Source organism: Nanorana parkeri, unplaced genomic scaffold (genome assembly GCF_000935625.1).
Source record: "Nanorana parkeri isolate BGI_ZX_2015 unplaced genomic scaffold, ASM93562v1 scaffold328, whole genome shotgun sequence".
NCBI lineage: Eukaryota > Metazoa > Chordata > Amphibia > Anura > Dicroglossidae > Nanorana > Nanorana parkeri.
The window spans coordinates 1,377,749-1,395,922 of record NW_017306596.1 but is presented as its reverse complement, the minus strand read 5'-3'; the positions used below and the strand labels follow the sequence as shown (position 1 = coordinate 1,395,922).

Sequence of the window (18,174 nt, the reverse complement as noted above, 5' to 3'; positions counted from 1 at the left end):
CAGTGGTGAATAAATACCACCAAAAGAAAGCTCTATCTGTCCCCAAAAAAGGGTATAAAATTCATTTCAGTACAGCGCTGCATGACGGAATAAATGTCAGTCAAAGTACCGCAGCGCTGAATACTGAAAAATGGCCTGGATGGGAAGGGGGTTTAACACCGCGGATGTCAACTGGTTAAATAGCGCCAACAGTTTGTGCAGGGCTTTACAAAATGGGGGAGACAGTACAGTTACAATACAATTTCAGTACAATAGGGTTAGGAGGCCCTGCTCATAAGAGCTTACAATCGATTACATAATAAAATGCATTTGTAACTGCAACCCATATCATACATAGTATTACATGTGGAATATTTATTTTTAGTTTATAGACTAGCAATCAGCAGAAATATTTATTGGAGAGGACTGTAAATCTCTGAACCAGGCATCTATAGTATTTAGCATAAATCTTGCTGCTTCTCATACGGCAAATAATTTCTGATCGCTTATTTAGGTGTTTTATTCCATGTATTTGCTCCATGTTTACCATTACATTTTCAACCCTTTTATTCAGTTATAACAGATAGACAACTGGTCAGGGGCATGTTTTCTAAGAGCACACGGATATTTCTACCCATTACAGAGGAAATGTGTTCCCATAATACTTCTGCCTAAATAAATATAGCACTGCTCCCCTTTTACATTGGCTTTCTGTGAGCCTTGCTTAAAAGGAGAACTATGGGGTCAGTGCTTTTCCCCATAGTTCTCCTTAGGGTAACGGGAAGACACAAACTAGCGTCCTCCCGTCACCCTAGGCTCAGTATACTGCGAGCTGTAGCTCGCGGTATACTGAGACGCCGCAGACGCCGTAGCTGAAGCGGATCCCGACAATTATGTCTGGATCCGCCCAGCTGCGTGACTGACAGCTGGATCTGCCTATCTAGAGGCAGAGCCAGCTGTACCCGCCCCCTCCCCCGTCCGTTCCGCCAGTCAACGCTGGCGGATCAGAGCGGGGAGGGGGGAATCCAGCCCCTCCCCTGTCACGTCAGAGAGCCGTGACAGGATCGAGAGGTGAGAGAACGCCGCTATGTGTTCGCTCACCCCCTGATCTACTAAGCCGACCTGTGACAGTCTCATTGTCACAGGTCGGCTAGAACTATGAGGTGAGTGAAAAGCACTCACCTCATAGTTCTCCTTTAATAAATCAACCCCTACGTGTTTTTACCTATTGTTCCAAAACAAGTTCCTAAAAAGTGTAACCTAAGTGAATACATGTTGGCCAAATTGGGATAACACCTATTTTATATTTGTTACATGTTCCCATTCACATACATAAGCTAAAAATACATTTAAAAACGCCTCTTGAAGTTTAAATTGTGGTTACTTGGGTTAGGGTTTCTTGGCTTCTTACGGGTTAAAAATTCTACTTAAAATTTCTACTTGGCTTCTCCTTAGTGTTAGGGAGCTGTTCTGAGGAGCAAGGGATTTAACACTGTACAGTGCTGGACCATTTCAATATGATTTCTAAAGTAGATATTAACACTGGCTGCCCTAACAAAGGGTTAAAGGATTACAACCCTGGCTTGTGCATTCAAATGTTAATAAGATAAATGAGAGAAACACAATCTACACATTTCAGTCCTATGTCTTTCTAGAAGGACAGATCACGGTGAAGGTGCTCAGAAAAACCTGCATTCAGTTATGTTTGCCTGCTACAACCAAATAGCTAAAAAGGTAAGAAATATATCTTTTTTTTAAATAGGATTTTTGTACTCACCGTAAAATCCTTTTCTCTCCGTTCATTGAAGGACACAGGAAACAGATCTAGGATCATGTACTGTAGGGTAATATCGCAAAAGGACCGCTTTAGCCGCTGGACACGGAGATCCAGGCAGGGGCGTGATGTCACAGGAAGTGACGTCGCCAAAAGAGCAATGCAGCCCACATACAAAATGGCGACCTCCGGCAAGGCCGCATGTGAAGCCGGGGGCTCGATTTTGCTGTTGCACGTGACTGACCCGGATCTGGCGCCCAACGGCACCAGCACCGTGGAGCGCCCCTCACAGGACCCCCAGGCATCCTCCAGCAACGAGGCTCACAAGTGAAGGAGGTAACAGGTGAGTCCACTGATCGGGCAGGGAAGGGAAGGAAGGAGGCGGGGTGATGTGTCTGATCAGCGAGCTGGAGATAGTATGGCATTGTCCCTGCAGATAAGCACGCATTCATAGGAATCATAGTAACGTTATTGGGCATTGCTCACTGAGCAGTGCTGGATAAAGTTCGCTCCAGTGGTAATGGGAGATTGTGTTTGTGGGTCTGGAAAGATGGGGGCTAGGAAAAAGCATGTGGCTGTGCACACGGGTTTAATTCTGTGCACACGGGTCTATGGGCTATGCACACCGCTTCTACTATGATACAGACATACACTCCCTTTTCTTTTGTGTACATGTGCTTTGTTGGCTGGCTATGATATGTTAATGTATTGAGGAAGTGATGTTGGTGTTTGACATCACTTCCTGGTTTCCTGTTTGTGACATCACTTCCTGTCAGACAGCTATAAAAATAAACAAATACCTGTGCTGAGGTCGCTAAGAACCGAACCACAGAACGAGCAGCATGAAAGCAACACCTGTGTCCTGACTCTACAGAGGTACCTCCGGTCCTTGCACAAAAGACTTTAATACAACTGTGCTTTAGAGCACGGGGGAAATTCTGTGTGTTTGACATACTTTGCTGCACTTTAGTGCCGCATGGATTTGTGCGTTTAGCCAAGCGAATTTCCATAACAGGGGACACACGAGGCCCACAGACCCCTCACAGGACATCCCCAAAGCCACTTACAAGGAATCCCCCTCATCCCAGGACCGCTACTGAGGAACCGGGAGCCCGCCTGTCCCAGCCCCAAACACCACCTGCACAGTCCCAGGTCGACCCCCATATACATACCACCCATGGGGGGACGCGCACCGTCCCTGAACCGCAGCCACCGCCACCACCCGAGCTATCGGGCACGGGACTCGCAGAGGCCAGGAATGCAGGACGAACAGGGACAGCGGAAGGCCAAACGCCCCCGACCGCAGTCACAGCGCCGCCAGCCTGTATGGATTTGCTGTGACTGGCCGGCCGAGACCCCCAGTCATATGTAATCCACCGGGATGAACCCACAGGCCACTCCGTCTAGACAGAGTGGTCACAGCCGACCCACCGGAGCAGAGTCTGCAAGCGCTCGCTGGTCGCACAGGGGAGACTACAAGGATCTTCCACATCCAGCTTGTCACCCTGGCGGCACTTGCTAGAAGATCAGCGAAGAACACAGGAAAAGGTCAGGTAAGAATACCCGAGAGAAAAATCTTAGCTCCTTACTCCTGACGCTAGGCAAAAAAATGGAGACTTGTCAGCAGGTGTGTGGTTTGGCCACCAGCAGGGGCCGACCCAGTCTATAATTTGTCTTTAGCTTTGTGCCTAGCGTCCTTCTCCTGCAGGAGCGATATTACCCTACGGTACATGATCCTAGATCTGTTTCCTGTGTCCTTCAATGAACGGAAGAGAAATATTTTTTTGTTATGCTGTGTGAATTGGAACACATAAAACATATAGAGGGGTTTTCTCAAGTTTGACCGCAAGAGTGGAAATACACTTCAACATTCATATAATACAACTCAAAAAATGTTAATGCAAGCAAATCTTGTTGAATTGCATTTTGGATTCTTTAAGATGCATACCTCAGAATTTGTGTCATGTGAATGCAGTAGTACTCTTTCAATGACAGTCTTCAGCAGTTCATGATCTAGGAAGGAAAAGGAGAAATGGATATCACGTATGTGCATATTTTTTTGTTTTTGGGAAATATTGCATATAAATATTTAGCGTTCTTATACTGTGCCAGCATGGCTCATTTATATAACTACAGTTTCTTCTTGCAGCTTATTGTAAAAAGCCTTTTGCAGAGCTTAGTAACTGAAGCTGAAATTTCCACACACAAAAATGTGTCAGTTCCCTCTGTCCCCGGTGTACAGTTCCATACAGAGTATTAACCAGAGAAAGAATGTCTAAAAACAGACAACCACACATGGACACTCATCCAATTACACAAGGCAGCCCATAGACTTGCACTGGGTATCCAATCGGGTCCATCTGAAAAACTGACAGGCGGACCTGATCGGAGCATCCGTGTGAAAGGGGCCTTACAGTTAAACAAAAGTTACAAAAAATTGATTACCCTAATATACTGCTATAGCACACGGGTTTGTTTACATTTTTTTCTCCCTGCTGCCAGCTTTGAAGCACAAGTGATTCAGGTGGTTGTAAAGCCACCTGAATTACTACTACATGCTGTGCCCAGGACCATCATGTCAGATGTCAGGATGGAGAGAGGCAGGAGATCAATGCACATCTGTTCGCTGATCTCCTTTGTGAAGAATGAACCTGGTAGCACTAAGCTCTGAGCATTCCCAGGGTCACAGCTGTCAATCATCAGCCTCTCAGGCACGGCAGCAGCTGATCGAACACAGCATGTGCTGGGTCAGCTTCAAATGTTTGCAGAGGTGATATTAGGGGTCCAACAGACCCCCGATGGTTCCTTAAAGAGAACCTGTTACCTGCACTATGTAATTACATATGGGGCTTACCAGCCAGCTTGTGATATCAATAGTGTTGAGATAAAAAAATAAAAAATAAAAACACCCTCAAAGTTTTAAAATACCACTGTTCTAATGTACACACAAATGCAAACAGTGAGAGCAAAAAATCTAGGGCCATCTTTCAGTGTCAGCTCTAAACTGATGAGCTGTAAAGGCCTTTAAAGAGTCACCTATGCACAGTTTTTGGTACTGTAGTTTTTTGCCATTTTACAGGTGTACATATTTTGAGGCTTGACATATTTAGTATCTATTCACTTAACACAACTTAATCATTTCTATTTTGCCATAACAAAAAATAGCAAAAAAATTGCAACTGTCATCATTTTATTCAACTTGGTTCAGAAAATTTTGTGTTTTGGACGGTAATCTTTCAGCCCAAAGTGTACATTTTTAATGTGTGTAAAATAAAAAATAAAAAAATAACGAAGAATTTCTGCAAACTGAAATAATTTAGTTATCTCTTGATTTATAAATGATAACCTCTATGTTTTGGTTTGAATTTCTCCCCATCACAACTTCTTGTTTGCTTGCTTCGACAAGTAGAGAATGAGTCTTCATACCTATCAGTGGGTTTTTTCTTACATCCAAAACCATAAGGGTAGTATTAGTTTGCAAGGCATGGAGGAAAGCCTTTGCCCCTTCATTGGTTATTCCACATTGTCGCAAATCCAGTGCTAGGAGAGAAGGGGGCATCAAACATTTAATTTAAAGCAGATAACAAATATCACTTTACTTCTTATATTAGTTAGGCAGATGAATATTGTGTATTTTATTTAGAATCCACCATAGAAATAAATGCAATAACAAAAAAACCTACAAGAAATAAACCACACAAAACAGTCTAACCTCATCCTTACCTTCAGAGATTGGGAAAACAAAACTAGTTTAATGCAGCCATCACCCAAACCCACTGCGCTTCTGCATTTCATAACTTATGGCATCTTTATCATTGTCTCGAACAAAGCATCACATAGGCATGGCAATGTGAAAACAAATTGCTAAAAAAGACACACATGGGAAATTATTAAGAAACTGGACTCCATTGCCAAATCATATTCATATGGAGAGAATCAACTGGTCTCTTCGCAGTATATCTAGCGGTTTGGAAACATCTTGCCTTTGGCACATGGGTCTTTGTTTACAGTTGCCCCAAGTCACCTTTATTTTCCTATTTTTTTCCAGTGCTTTCACATTGTTTTTGTTTTTTTGTACGAGTACATTTAGACTTACCTTTTAACCAAAGATCCTCTCCAAGTACTTCTGCTAATGCCTTTGCTCCCTGGTCACCAACAAGGGTATTGCAGTTGAGAGAGATTCGCCTCAATCCATTCATACAGTCAAGGTCAGGTCTTCTGTATCTCAGGCTCTCTGCCCAGGCCTCACTGTGCCTCCTTGTTGCCTGGTGCTGACAGGATACCAGAAATAAATAATGCAGTTCTACATTATGCATTGCACTGTATAATTAAAGGACAATAACAACAGCCTGGGCCACATGCCCATTGTCATCTTCAGCTTCAGTCATTCTACAATTCCATATTTAGAAAGATGTTATACAGTACAGCAGTCATCTAGCAGGGAAGAAACATTAAAGTATACACTGCTTTCCACTACTTCTCTGCTATATCATTCTTGCCAGTGGTCATAGGAACGTAGTTATCTGCCTCACTGACCAATAGGAATGTGTGGAAGATGGCAATTCCACCACCGGGACATGGCAGAGTTTGGCCGATCAGAAGGGCCCAGCATTCAGGCATAGCAGAGATAATGAAAGCTGATGGACGTATGTGCAGGCACCTCCAGATGCTTCCACTATAAAATTGACAATTTCTTTTTGTCAGGAAAATAAGAGTCCTCTTATTAGGGACTTGACTGCCTCAAATTGTGGGCTAAGCCTTGCTAATTTCCATGCACTCCATCCAAAAAGGGGGTTGGCATTTAAGCAGAGTTTATCCCAAAAATCAGGGTCAAACCGTTAATAACAAAGCAAAACTAAATCAGAGCGTGTACAAAAGGGGGATTTTATAGAGGACACGGCTAACTTGGCCAGACAAGAGGGCACTTGAGAATTGACTCCTGTACCTTTTCACTCTCCTACCTACATATCAAAAATACTAAGCTGTTTTGGTAAGCTTGTAAAATGGTAACCAGCATTTGACCAACTGCTCTGAATTATAACACCGCACAAATGATCACAAAAAAAGTCTTCATTCTTTTGTTAAAAATAACGGTCTAATGTTTAATCCTTCAAATTACCTTGATAATAATAGCAATATATTCAGCTCCTCGCCATGTCAGATTGCATCCAGTAAAATTTATCATTTTGATTGCTGGTGAATTTTTCACACTTTGACAGATAACTAGAAGAAAGAACATTCATAATTAGAAAGAGAAAGTAAAAAAAAAAAAAAAAAAAGAAGAAGAAGAGCAGGCTATAGGAACAGAAAAGAAGATATATTTTTACGTGGGGTACTCATTATAGGTTAAAAAGAGGAATGGTGAAAGTCTGGTATGTGCTATTAAAGAAGAACTCTAAGCAGAGGAAAACGTAGCCCTTGCAGTGGGGTTAAAAGAGAACTATGGGGTAACCTTTTTATCCTATAGTTCTCTTTAGGGTCACAGGAGGACATATACTAACGTCCTCCCATAACCCAAAGCTCAGTATATAGTGAGCCATTGCCCGCGATATACTGAGAGAGCGGCAGCCGGGATGGATCCTGACAATACTGTCGAGATCCACCCAGCTGGCTGATTGACAGCGGACTCTGCCTATCTAGAGGCAGAGCCAGCTGTGCCCGTTCCCTCCCCCGTCTATTCTTCCACTCAGCGCTAGATGATGAGAGGGGGAATCCCTCCGGGGAGCGGTGACTGACAGTCACGGCTCTCTCCAGGGAGATGATCGTAAGTCAGCGAGCGACGGTATGTGTTCGCTCACTTCCCAATCTATAGAGTAGACGTGTGACAGTTTCACAGTTACACGTCAGCTCTAACTAGGAGGATGAGTGTAAATCTCTCACCTCATAGTTCTCCTTTCAGTTCTCGCTTTCGTCTAGTGTCAAAAATAACAAAGATATACTCACCAGGTCCTGGGTCCCGCCCAAACCTAGACCGGTCCATGCAGCCTCTTTCCCCCTCCACTTCTATTCTAGACCGGTCCCTGCAGCCTCTCTACCCCCTCCACTCCTGCGGTCCAAGAACAGTGAGTCATCATGTCCATACAGTGCAATGGACGTGAGGAGAGGAACATTACACTGGCGGAGTGGAGGAGGAGAAAGGCTGTAGGGACCAGTCTAGCAGCCGAGGTTCATGTGAGTATATCTTTGTAATTTTAGACCCTAGAAGAAAACAAGCACTTAACCGTTGCAGTGCGGGGGGTAGCCCTACTGCAAGGGTTAAGTTTTCTTCTGCCCGGAGTTCTTCTTTAAAATGAATATTATGGTTCTACAGCAACATTTTCTCTTGTTTTGGATATAGTTTTAATTGCTGTCTGTGTCCCCATTTAGGAGATGCACCCTCTCTAATTTGTCTTAGTGGCCACTGTCACCAGGACTGTAAATGAGGGAAAATTCCAAATTTGCTTTCATTTTTGTTACCAGAACAGAGGGAAAAATCTTCCAATGGGGACACTTGTTCCCATGATAACTAAGAGGGATTTTCCTGATTTGGAGAAGTCCTCTGCCTTTCATTTTTTCCTACAGGAGAGAATGTAAAGAGAAATCCCTCAATAGGAAATAGATGGCTTTAAAAAATAAAACACAGGAAATGTAACCCTTCCTTATTCATTCTATAATGAAAAAAAATCTAGATTGATAGATAACTGTATGGTTTGCTTTGAGATTTGCAGCTCCATGTTTTTTTCTTTCTCCTCTCACCATATCCCCACCAGCATTACAAAGTAGCTCCAGTGTCCTGCTGCAGCAATGCATAGACATTTACATGCTCTGTAATAGAAAATACACGGTGGATCCATCTGAGTGAAGGAGATCACTCTGTAATGATCATGGCAGGGAAGTAGTGCTGGGGACTCCAAACCAAAAATCACAATACTGGGGTGATTCTGTGATGGGTTATAGAGCCCACTGCCATCTACCTAAAACTGAAATATCTATTTCAGATGAGCCGACACTTTAATTACATGCTTAACGCCAAGGCAGCAATTTGACAGCATTAAAGGTTCTTAAAGAACTCTCCAAATGGACAGAATGCATTAGAAAGATATGGGATTAGAGTTCACAGATGGGAGACTGTGCTGTTCTTTACTGAGTGATTGCTCCATTGAAAGTTCATTAATTCACATACTGCAGCACATCAAACAGCTGATTGTACAAGGCGTTGCAGATTCAAAAATACAATTTTAAATTTATACTCCTCTGATCTCCATGGAAACCGGGAAACTGCAGATATGAATTCCTCAAAATAAAAGCAGCAAGTCACTGGAGTAAATACTGCCGAGAATGACTCACTGTGTCCATTGCTTGTGCAATCTACAGCTCAAGCTCTTTTTAAAATCCACAAGCAAAGCAGCTTGTGATGATCAGAGAGTGTACATAAATATCTCTTTGACAATGCCAAGTCATTTTGATTGAACCCAAAGTCAAAGAATTTACTGCATAATTAGGAAAAATCATATTTTGAACATAACGTTGGTGGGATCTGTTTGGACAGGTGAGATCAGAGGGTACTGTGAAACAGATTTGTGTTGATGAAAGGTGGTACATGTTGAGTGAAAGCTGCTCTCTGCTGAATTCAGTTACTAGGCTAAAGAAAAAACGCAGAAAATGCTGGAACTCCAAAATGTGAACATCACATAACTGTAAATAAAATATACAAAATGTACGAATACCAAATGGAAGAAAAAAAAATAGAATACAGCATCTGATTCACAGGCGTATGGCAAACATACTAATGCTAATTCATCCTAGATGACAAGTTTCCTGTAAGTATTGACACTAGCCATGCACAGGAGGGATAGAAGAGTTTGCTTCAGAATGACAGACCCCAGAACAACCTACATGTACATTCATCGTTCAGTGTATGTCATGTGAACTCCCCGCTGCTGCCCATGGTTAGTCTAAATGCAATGCTCGCTTACCTATGCATAACCAACAGAAAGCAACAATACATCAGCAAAAATGTGTCAGGCCTGCAATGTGGGTCAACTGAAGATCTTTGTTTCAACGTTTTCTGCCCTTGGACACCACAAACACATCATTTAGAAGCCTAAGAAAGAATAACCTTTGCTAAGCACAAGCTGTCCAATTGGAGCAACTCCGACCCTCCAGCTGTTGTGGAACTACAAGTTCCATGACGCATTCTAAGACTCGGACAGCAACAGGCATGACTCCCAGAGGCAGATGCATCATGGGATTTGCAGTTAAAAGAGAACTATGATGTGAGTGATTTTCACTCAACCTCATAGTTCGATGCCGATGTGTGACAATGAAACTGTCACACGTCGGCTCAATAGATCGGGAAATGAGCGCTGACTGGAGGAACGAACGGGGGAGGGGGCGGGTACAACTGGCTCTGCCTCTAGATTGACAGCTCGCTCTGCCTATCACAAAGCTGGGTGGATCTCGACAGGAATGTCGGGATCCGTCCCAGCTGCGGCGGTCTCAGTATACCTACAGCTCGCGGTATACTGAGCTTTGGGTCACGGGAGGACGCTAGATGATGTCCTCCCGTGACCCTGAGGAGAACTATGGGGAAAAACACTTACCCCATAGTTCTCCTTTAAAGCACAGCTGGAGGGCCAAATTTGCCCACCCCTGAATTAGAGCAAGTTATGTGGTATTCAGCAGATACACAGGGGTTCACTTTTCCAAATCAAAAGTGTCCAGGATCTCCCATTTCCTAAAAATTGTAAGGCCAATGACCTACTTGTGGTACACTTACATAGTTAGTAAGTTACATGATTACATAGCACTTGGCACGGCAAAGTGTTTACACTAGATATCATCCAATGGGGACATTTGTTCTGCTGACATCTTTCAAGAGAGAAGAGTTAAAAAACACATTCACTGTTAGAATTTCGTACATTCCAGAAACATTTTCCATCCTGCTCCTTCAAGTTTTTTCGTCACTACGGTCGAAATCAATCATTGATTTGATCCCATCAACGAATTGAAAGTTGAGGGAAAGATCTTCAGTACAAAAGTTTGTTTGGAAATCTACTAGTGTATGGCCAACTTTACTTTAGAGATGTCCTCCTTCTTCCTGTATTGTCTTGAGACAGAGAGTGAAAGAAAATCTTCCCAATGGGACACAGAAAGCAAAAAGAAACCTTTACAGGTTTTAACTATTCCTTACTCTATCCAAAACTTAAAAAAGGGGGATTTTCCTCAGTTTGAAGAGATTTCCTCTCACTGTCTGTTGGGTCTACTGAACAGGACGACAAAAAAAACAAAACAATGGTGGTTTTAAACCATGTGGCTCAAAGCTTTATACTGCTTGATAATAGAATAATAAAAGAGCTTTATTAAGCAAGTTCTGAAAGTGAATTCCTCTGTGCAGATCACCCTGTGAAAGACAAGATAGTGTATGCCTAATATACATAGTCCAAGCAGGAGGCAATTTAAGAAGTGGATAGGTGTTAGGTCTGGGCTTTGTTTTTTAAATTCCTTTTAACTATTATATATAATGAGGGAGGATCATTCAAATATATAAAGTGTCCATCAAGCACATGCCCTAAAGATACTTACTATTTTTGGGGCATTTACCTTTCTCTGTGGCTTCAAAATGCAATACAACACTCAAAAAAGTCAGATTGTTTTAATGACTTGTCTCACAATGAAAGATGTGGCCATATATACATTTTGTATCGCATCTTCCTGCCACCAAAACATTAGGGACAGGAAAATACAAAATGCTTAAAAAGGGCCATTAGCAAGTACAGTATAAAAAAAAATTCTAATCTGATCAAAAGAGAAATTACAAAGACAGTTGACGTAGAAACAATGGAATGATATATTCTATTTCTCGCAATATTCCTCCATCTCTAGTAGATTTCAAGAAGCAGGATATAAAATGTAAACATGATGGTATAGAGTTCCGAATATTTTGCATAGGATTAGTCAGATAAAATTTTGGGAGATGTGGAAACAAAGGGAACTATTTTCCATACATTTTGGACATGTCCCAAAATACGACCCTTTTGGGAGTCAAGAGTTATATCAAAAGGTTAGCAAGGATAGATTTGGGGGAGAATCCATCAGCTTATTTGTTACATGTTTCTGCTCTCTCCAGGAAGAAATATAGGAGCTCATTGCATTTAGTGGATGCAGCAAGAATTTGTGTATCCTTGTACTGTACTGTAATGTACTGGAGAAAGGAGACACCACCATTGATTCAACTATGGTTCTGCTGAAATTAGAGATGTGGAGGAACTCACAGTATCTCTATACCATAGAGAAGAGAAATTTGGATCGATCTGGTCGAGTTGGATGTGCATCACCCATTCTCAGGAATATAGAAACCTTGTAACCAAGTATATCTAACCGAGAACATTTAAAATTTGGGGTCTCACTCTAGAATATTTTCTTCTTTTTTTCAAAGGGTAGGGGGGGATAGGATAAGAAAAAATAATACATGGTACTGATGGAACTAGGGTTTAGTTAGGTGCAAATATCTGGTTGCTTTTGTGAATATATATATGAGATGTAGCAGAATTTATATTTTTACCATGTATTGGTTTTGGAAAAAATTTATAAATGAAAAAGAAAATAAATACTTACTTTCAAGTCCTTCATCTCCACATGAACAGTATGGTAATGACACGCTTTCCAAAGATTTTGAGGCAGCCAAGCCCTTTAGCAGGAAGAAATACATTTCCTATTATTACCCTGTAAGGGGCTTATTAACAGACTTATTAAATCATTCTTTTTTCTAGCAATGTAGAAAAGGTTCTAAGCAAAAGTCTATAACATTTATTAGCAATGAGAACGTCCACTGAATGCATAACACACTGATCACTCATTCATTCTATCAATGACACAAAAAATGAAAGCTGGACAGACATTACAATCTACCAACATTATTATATGTTTATTGCTGGTCCTTGCACTATATAGTTGTTAGTACAATCAGAGGTCAGCTTATAGAGATATTAAAGTCAAAATGTTTTAAATGTGATATTAATAAAAAAGGGTTTTTAAACTATTTCAAATGCTGATTGAATCACTCACAAAGGATGCTGCTCCTTGAGGTTTAAAAGTGTTAGTTTTTTGCAGAATCAGCTAGTCCCCTGAGCACTGGCCCTGATATCCTGTTTTAGGGTGGCTCCTTTCCGGGACCTATGGTGCCACCCTTGCCTGTGCTAGTAAGCTGTGTGTCTCCACAAACATACAAGCATAGCAAGACAAGGCACTCCCCTGCTCCCCCTATTTAACCCTCCTCCCTTCTCCAAGCTAGAAGATGGACAGTTGCCCAGAGACTGCACTGCCCCTTGTGATCTTGTACTGCACAGGACGTCCAGGGAAGCCGAGTTGAGAGAGTTAGAGCCATGTTTGGAAACATGATGACCGCAATTACTTGGGCAAAGTTTTCAAGAAATACTTTGCTGGGCAATGTATATTTGTTTAATCTGGATTCATTATTGCAAAAAAAAGTACAGTGGTTCATGTAAAATAATAAATTGCCCTTCAAAAAGCAAAATCATTCAGAAGAAAACCACAACCAACTTTATGTGCTCCACTTCTGTATGAAGCCCGATTTCTGGTTATTCCTAAAGGGGAGTTCCAGCAGAGCCCTGTAGCTACCACCCCTCTGCTATGCCCTTCTACCGTCATTCTCGCACATCTACCCCCTACTGTCTATTTTCTTTTGCTCCCATCTCCTGCTGTCAGTTAGCCACTGCACCTCTATATAATTATCTCCCGTCCTGCAGTCAATTCTTTTACCCCCACCTCCCGCTTCTGGTCTTGTTGTCTCCTAGAACCCCTATACAATAATTATTCATTCCTGAAGTAAGTTCACCTCTTTTAAATGTCCATGTGGTGGCCCGGCCTGTTTTGTAGTAGTAGGAACAGTAGACATGTCCCCTGTTTAGTAACTCTGCACATGTTTTAATTTTATTCAATCCAGACATATCTCTATTTTAATTACATAACAGGAATAAGTATAACATGTACATGTGTGCGACAAGGACATAAATAAGTAATGCTCCTATCAGCTAAAGAAGAGAAATACAAGGACAAAAGTAGCCTGGGACAGCAGGGAGGCATTACAGTCCTCACAGAATAGTGGAAGGTTATCAATATGCAGAAAACAGAAATGTGGAATGTCATTCTTAGTGATAAAATACCAAATGTAGTAAATGTTAGGCAAGTCATTTTAGCTAGACTGGAGTACTGAAATAGTACCACTATCTGTTATCAAGTGCAGCATTCGGGCCCATACAGATTAACAAGGAATAAACCAAGTCATGTGATTTGTAACTTCCACTTAAAATGCAGCATGTGACTTCTGATCACTACCACTTAAAATCTTAACTAGGTTCCTTGGGCTAGCTAGCAGTAGGCTGACAAAGTTTGATTGAATGTTAAACACAAATCTACATGAACACAGGTTATTTGCTAATCTAATATTATTAGTCAAGCTGGTTTACAAAGTGGAGTGGCGCAAAGAAAACCAAAGCAAAGCCAGAGCCGAAATATGATTCGTTACTTGAAACCCAATTGGTTGCTGGGGGCAATAGGTCTTCTGCTGTGTGTGATTTTACACCTGTAAGTATAATAAACCTTTTAGAGATAGTGACTATATGGTAGTCTTCTTAAGTAGCCCAGCAGCCACTTTGAAAACACATTTGACAAAAATGTTACCAATCCTTTTCAATGTGGAGATGGATGTACACCAGGAGTGGACAAATTAATATGGAATTCAGGTCTGTCCAATCCGAAAGCCAGCAGGATTTTTTAGGAGCCTGCTCCATTGACAACAACTAGAGAAAACCAAGTTGGGTGACAGCTATATTTTTTAACTAGCATTGGCTACCTGGCTCCTGGGATTTCTCCAGCCCTGATGTACACACTAGTATTTAAAATACTTGCCTTAGCCAATGTTCGTAAATCTCTTTCCCTTAATGGCAATCCATGGAGATCCAACTCTTTCAAAGAGCTTGACACACGCAAACATGCTGCAAGGGCTCGGCATAGCTGGTAAGTCATGTCCTTTGATCGAATAGGTGGAATACGCCTTTGAAAGTGGATCCCATATTTTTCTGAATCTGTCAATTCAAATTATGAATTACTACACCTGAATTTAAATAGTATGATGCTGAACAGAAATCATCCAGCATTTTGGCAAGTAAAACAACCACTTGCCATCATTCCTATGTTGAAACATTACCACTCTGCAAAAATAATTACTACATATTTGATTTCTCAAATTTATGGGACCAACAGTGCTAAATTCTCATTTCATTTATATGCGAGTATGATATTCTCTTTAGCACAATTATCATGTTATAGCCTCTAGGCCAGTGTTTCTCAAACTTTTTTCAATGGCGACACCCTTTAAAAGTATGCAAAATCTTGAGGCTCCACAGTCTAAAATGTCAGATTTTAAAGGGGACCACACACACAAAAGCAGGATTCCCCTTCACATTAAAGTGCCCCCTTCAAATCAAGATCTCCCCTTCACATCAGGAGCCCCTCTTTCACATCACAGTTCCCCCTTTACATCACAGTCCCACTACTACAAAATTTCGAGGCACTCCTGAGAAAGCAAAAAGGCATCCTAGGGTACCATGGTTGAGAAATGCTGCTCTAGACTTTATACTGGAATGCAGTTAGCCCTTTCTTGTCCCGGATTTTCTATCAGACCTGTTTCATCTTCTTGCTCCCCTGTCACTGTAATAACTTATATTCTGCTGGTGTTAAAGCTCACATGAGGAAAGCTGGCCATACATGCAAATATTTCAGCCTCTGGGCTGAACAAGACAGATTGAACAGATTCCTCTATTCATGCAAAACAGCACGAATAAAGGAATGTTTCCTGCCAGCTATTGTATTCAGCAGTTGGATGGACCTGAACTGCATCTAGTTGGCTGCAATCACTGTTCAGCCAAGAACTTTCCACCCAGGCTCCTTCGACAAAATTCAACTGAACAATAGAATTTTGTCAACCCATGTGGTGCCAACAGGGCCATCCACAGCAATTTCTCTTGATTCAGCCAATACTCAAACCATGTATGACCTGGCCTGACTGATACATCTAGCTATCCAAGACACATGGCTACAGGGCAGGGCTAAGAACAGAGAGAAACATTATTTGGAACATGGTTTATATTCAAATTCATAAAGAGACTACAGTACATCTAAAGCCAAAACCTTTTTTGTTTTAGATTAGCATATGGTAATCTGTGTCCCCACTGGGAAGATTTACCTTCTTATCCAATGGGACATGGTCACTGTTTCAGTGACAACTGTATAAGATCTCCCTATACTTTGTAGAGATTTCCTCTCACTTCCCGATGTGTCTCTAGGACAGAAAGCAGTAGGGAGATCTCCCCAATGGGACACAGACAGTATAACAGACATCTGACAGGGGTTTCAACTATTCCCCACACAGTATTCAAAAAAATGTTCCTTTAGAAATACTGTACTTTAATAGAAATATTATATTACAGGATGCAAAATTTTACTTTGTCCCAACCTGATTCACCGAGTCCTGGTTGATGACAGCTTTTTATAGATACACTTATCAAGCTTTTATTAATTTTCAAGGTATTCAGAATGGGTGGCCAGTCAGATAACCTGATCCGATCTGCATTGAAGCTAAGGGCATCCCGTCGTAGATTCGCCTTAACAGCTTGCAATGGGACGGAATCTTGTAGTACACACATATATTCATAATGGGACTTAAAGTCCATAGGCCCTTGGCGGCGTATTTGAACTGAATCAATCATCTTTTCCTGTAAATTAAAAGGGAAGAAAAAAAAGAAGGTGAGAAGTGAAAAGGGTAATTATTTCTAACACTACTCTAATCTCTACTGGTATTTAGTCACATAGGTTTACATACTAAATAGTATAAAAGATTCCTTCTGCAAAGAAATGCAGAGTTTTATCAAACTTTATGAAAACCGGTTACACTTAACAGGAGGATCAGATATAGGAACCAATCAGATATCAAAAGATAGTACATGAATAATGGAATGGCTTGAAGAACAAATGTAATCTAAAAATAACGCTTAGCTCATTAATGCAAAGGGAAAAACAATTGTTAATGTATACATTTGAGGGAGCCATGGAGTATAGAAATTATGCTCCTTGGCTCCATCTAGTGGCAGAAATGCCACGTGAACGGCATTCGCCCAGCGTATGGCTGGGTGGAAGTTTTTTTTAAATCAACCCCCAAGTGACTGAGCCAGAACAAGAATGCAGATCAGGAGTTCTGACTTTAACGGCTACACCCAAAACTCAACACCCAAAACTTTCAGTCCTGCTGTATTTTTTACTCACACTGAAAAGAAAGTGGGAGTAATATAACCTCCATCATTGTCAGTGGAAATAGCACTAGATACAATAGTAATCCCCAATATTTGTGTCAGTGACCACATTGTAACCCCCAGAACTGGTGTCAGTGGCTATAAAATAACCATTGGTGTCAATTATTATAATAACAACAACCCCAGCATTGGTGTGAGCGACTGTCATCATAACCCCCTGCATTGGTAACAGTGACTGCAATCATAACCCCCTTCATTGGTGTCAGTGACTGCAATAGTAACCCCTCTAACATTAATGTCAGTAAACACAACAATACCCTACAAAATGGTGTCAGTGACTGCAATTATAACCCCCAGCAGTGGAGTCAATGAACATAATAATAACCATTAAGATTAAGAAATCTGCGATGGCAGCTGCCATATGTCTCTCAGGAAAGATATCTTTAAGAACACTGGAACAGGCTGGGATCACATTTTGTATTGCAACAATGCGTGATATCCAGGTTGGTGTGCTGCAATGTCATTCATTCTTAATTGCACCTCAAATGCATCTTGCCGATGCAAACACACGTGTGTGTTGCAGCACACCACAAAGCATGGTAACGCACCACTGTTCGCTGAGGTGCGCTGCATTGCAAAAAGTGTGTGCACCCTTTTTTGGTGAATTAGGCAGCCCATTTAAATTAACGGGTTGCCTTAACGCGAGATGCATTTACTCAACAGTGCGAATCCAGCATTAAACACTACAAATGCATACCTATCAACTGTCCCAGATTTGCCAAGGTAGTCCTGCTTGTAAATTATATGTCCCGCAACATGCTTGTCCTGGAAAGTAAGCTCCACTCTCTATACTATGAATGGATGAACGATGTCCCGCTGGTGGGCGGAGTTTGAATAGCCCCGCTGCCTTATTACAGTAACCAGATGGAGGGACTCTACTTCTCAAACTCCACCTACTAACATGCTATCATTCATTCCTCCCAGAGTGAAGCCCTCTTCTTCTGTGCATCATGGTCCTTAAGCACAGCTCCCCAAGTCCCCTCATTGGGATCCATAACCCCTCAACCCCTTGCTCATCCTGTGGCCCCTATTTCCCTTACCAGCCTCATATAC

At 41.6% G+C, this 18,174-nt stretch overlaps 1 protein-coding gene across 1 annotated transcript in view; it reads right to left on the bottom strand.

Annotated features, from left to right (window-relative positions):
* The window catches only part of LOC108788488 (centrosomal protein of 78 kDa-like), a gene marked incomplete at its 3' end in the record, with an annotated part of 21,371 nt that extends 4,849 nt beyond the window's left edge, over nucleotides 1-16,522 (bottom strand). The window contains exons 1-7 of the mRNA XM_018558246.1: nucleotides 16,269-16,522; nucleotides 14,663-14,838; nucleotides 12,350-12,422; nucleotides 6,873-6,976; nucleotides 5,850-6,024; nucleotides 5,180-5,293; nucleotides 3,702-3,766 (exon numbers count right to left, since the gene is read on the bottom strand). Coding sequence (XP_018413748.1) covers nucleotides 3,702-3,766; nucleotides 5,180-5,293; nucleotides 5,850-6,024; nucleotides 6,873-6,976; nucleotides 12,350-12,422; nucleotides 14,663-14,838; nucleotides 16,269-16,521 — 960 coding nt within the window. The remainder of the gene's footprint in view (nucleotides 1-3,701; nucleotides 3,767-5,179; nucleotides 5,294-5,849; nucleotides 6,025-6,872; nucleotides 6,977-12,349; nucleotides 12,423-14,662; nucleotides 14,839-16,268) is intronic.
* Between the last annotated feature and the right edge of the window lie 1,652 nt (nucleotides 16,523-18,174).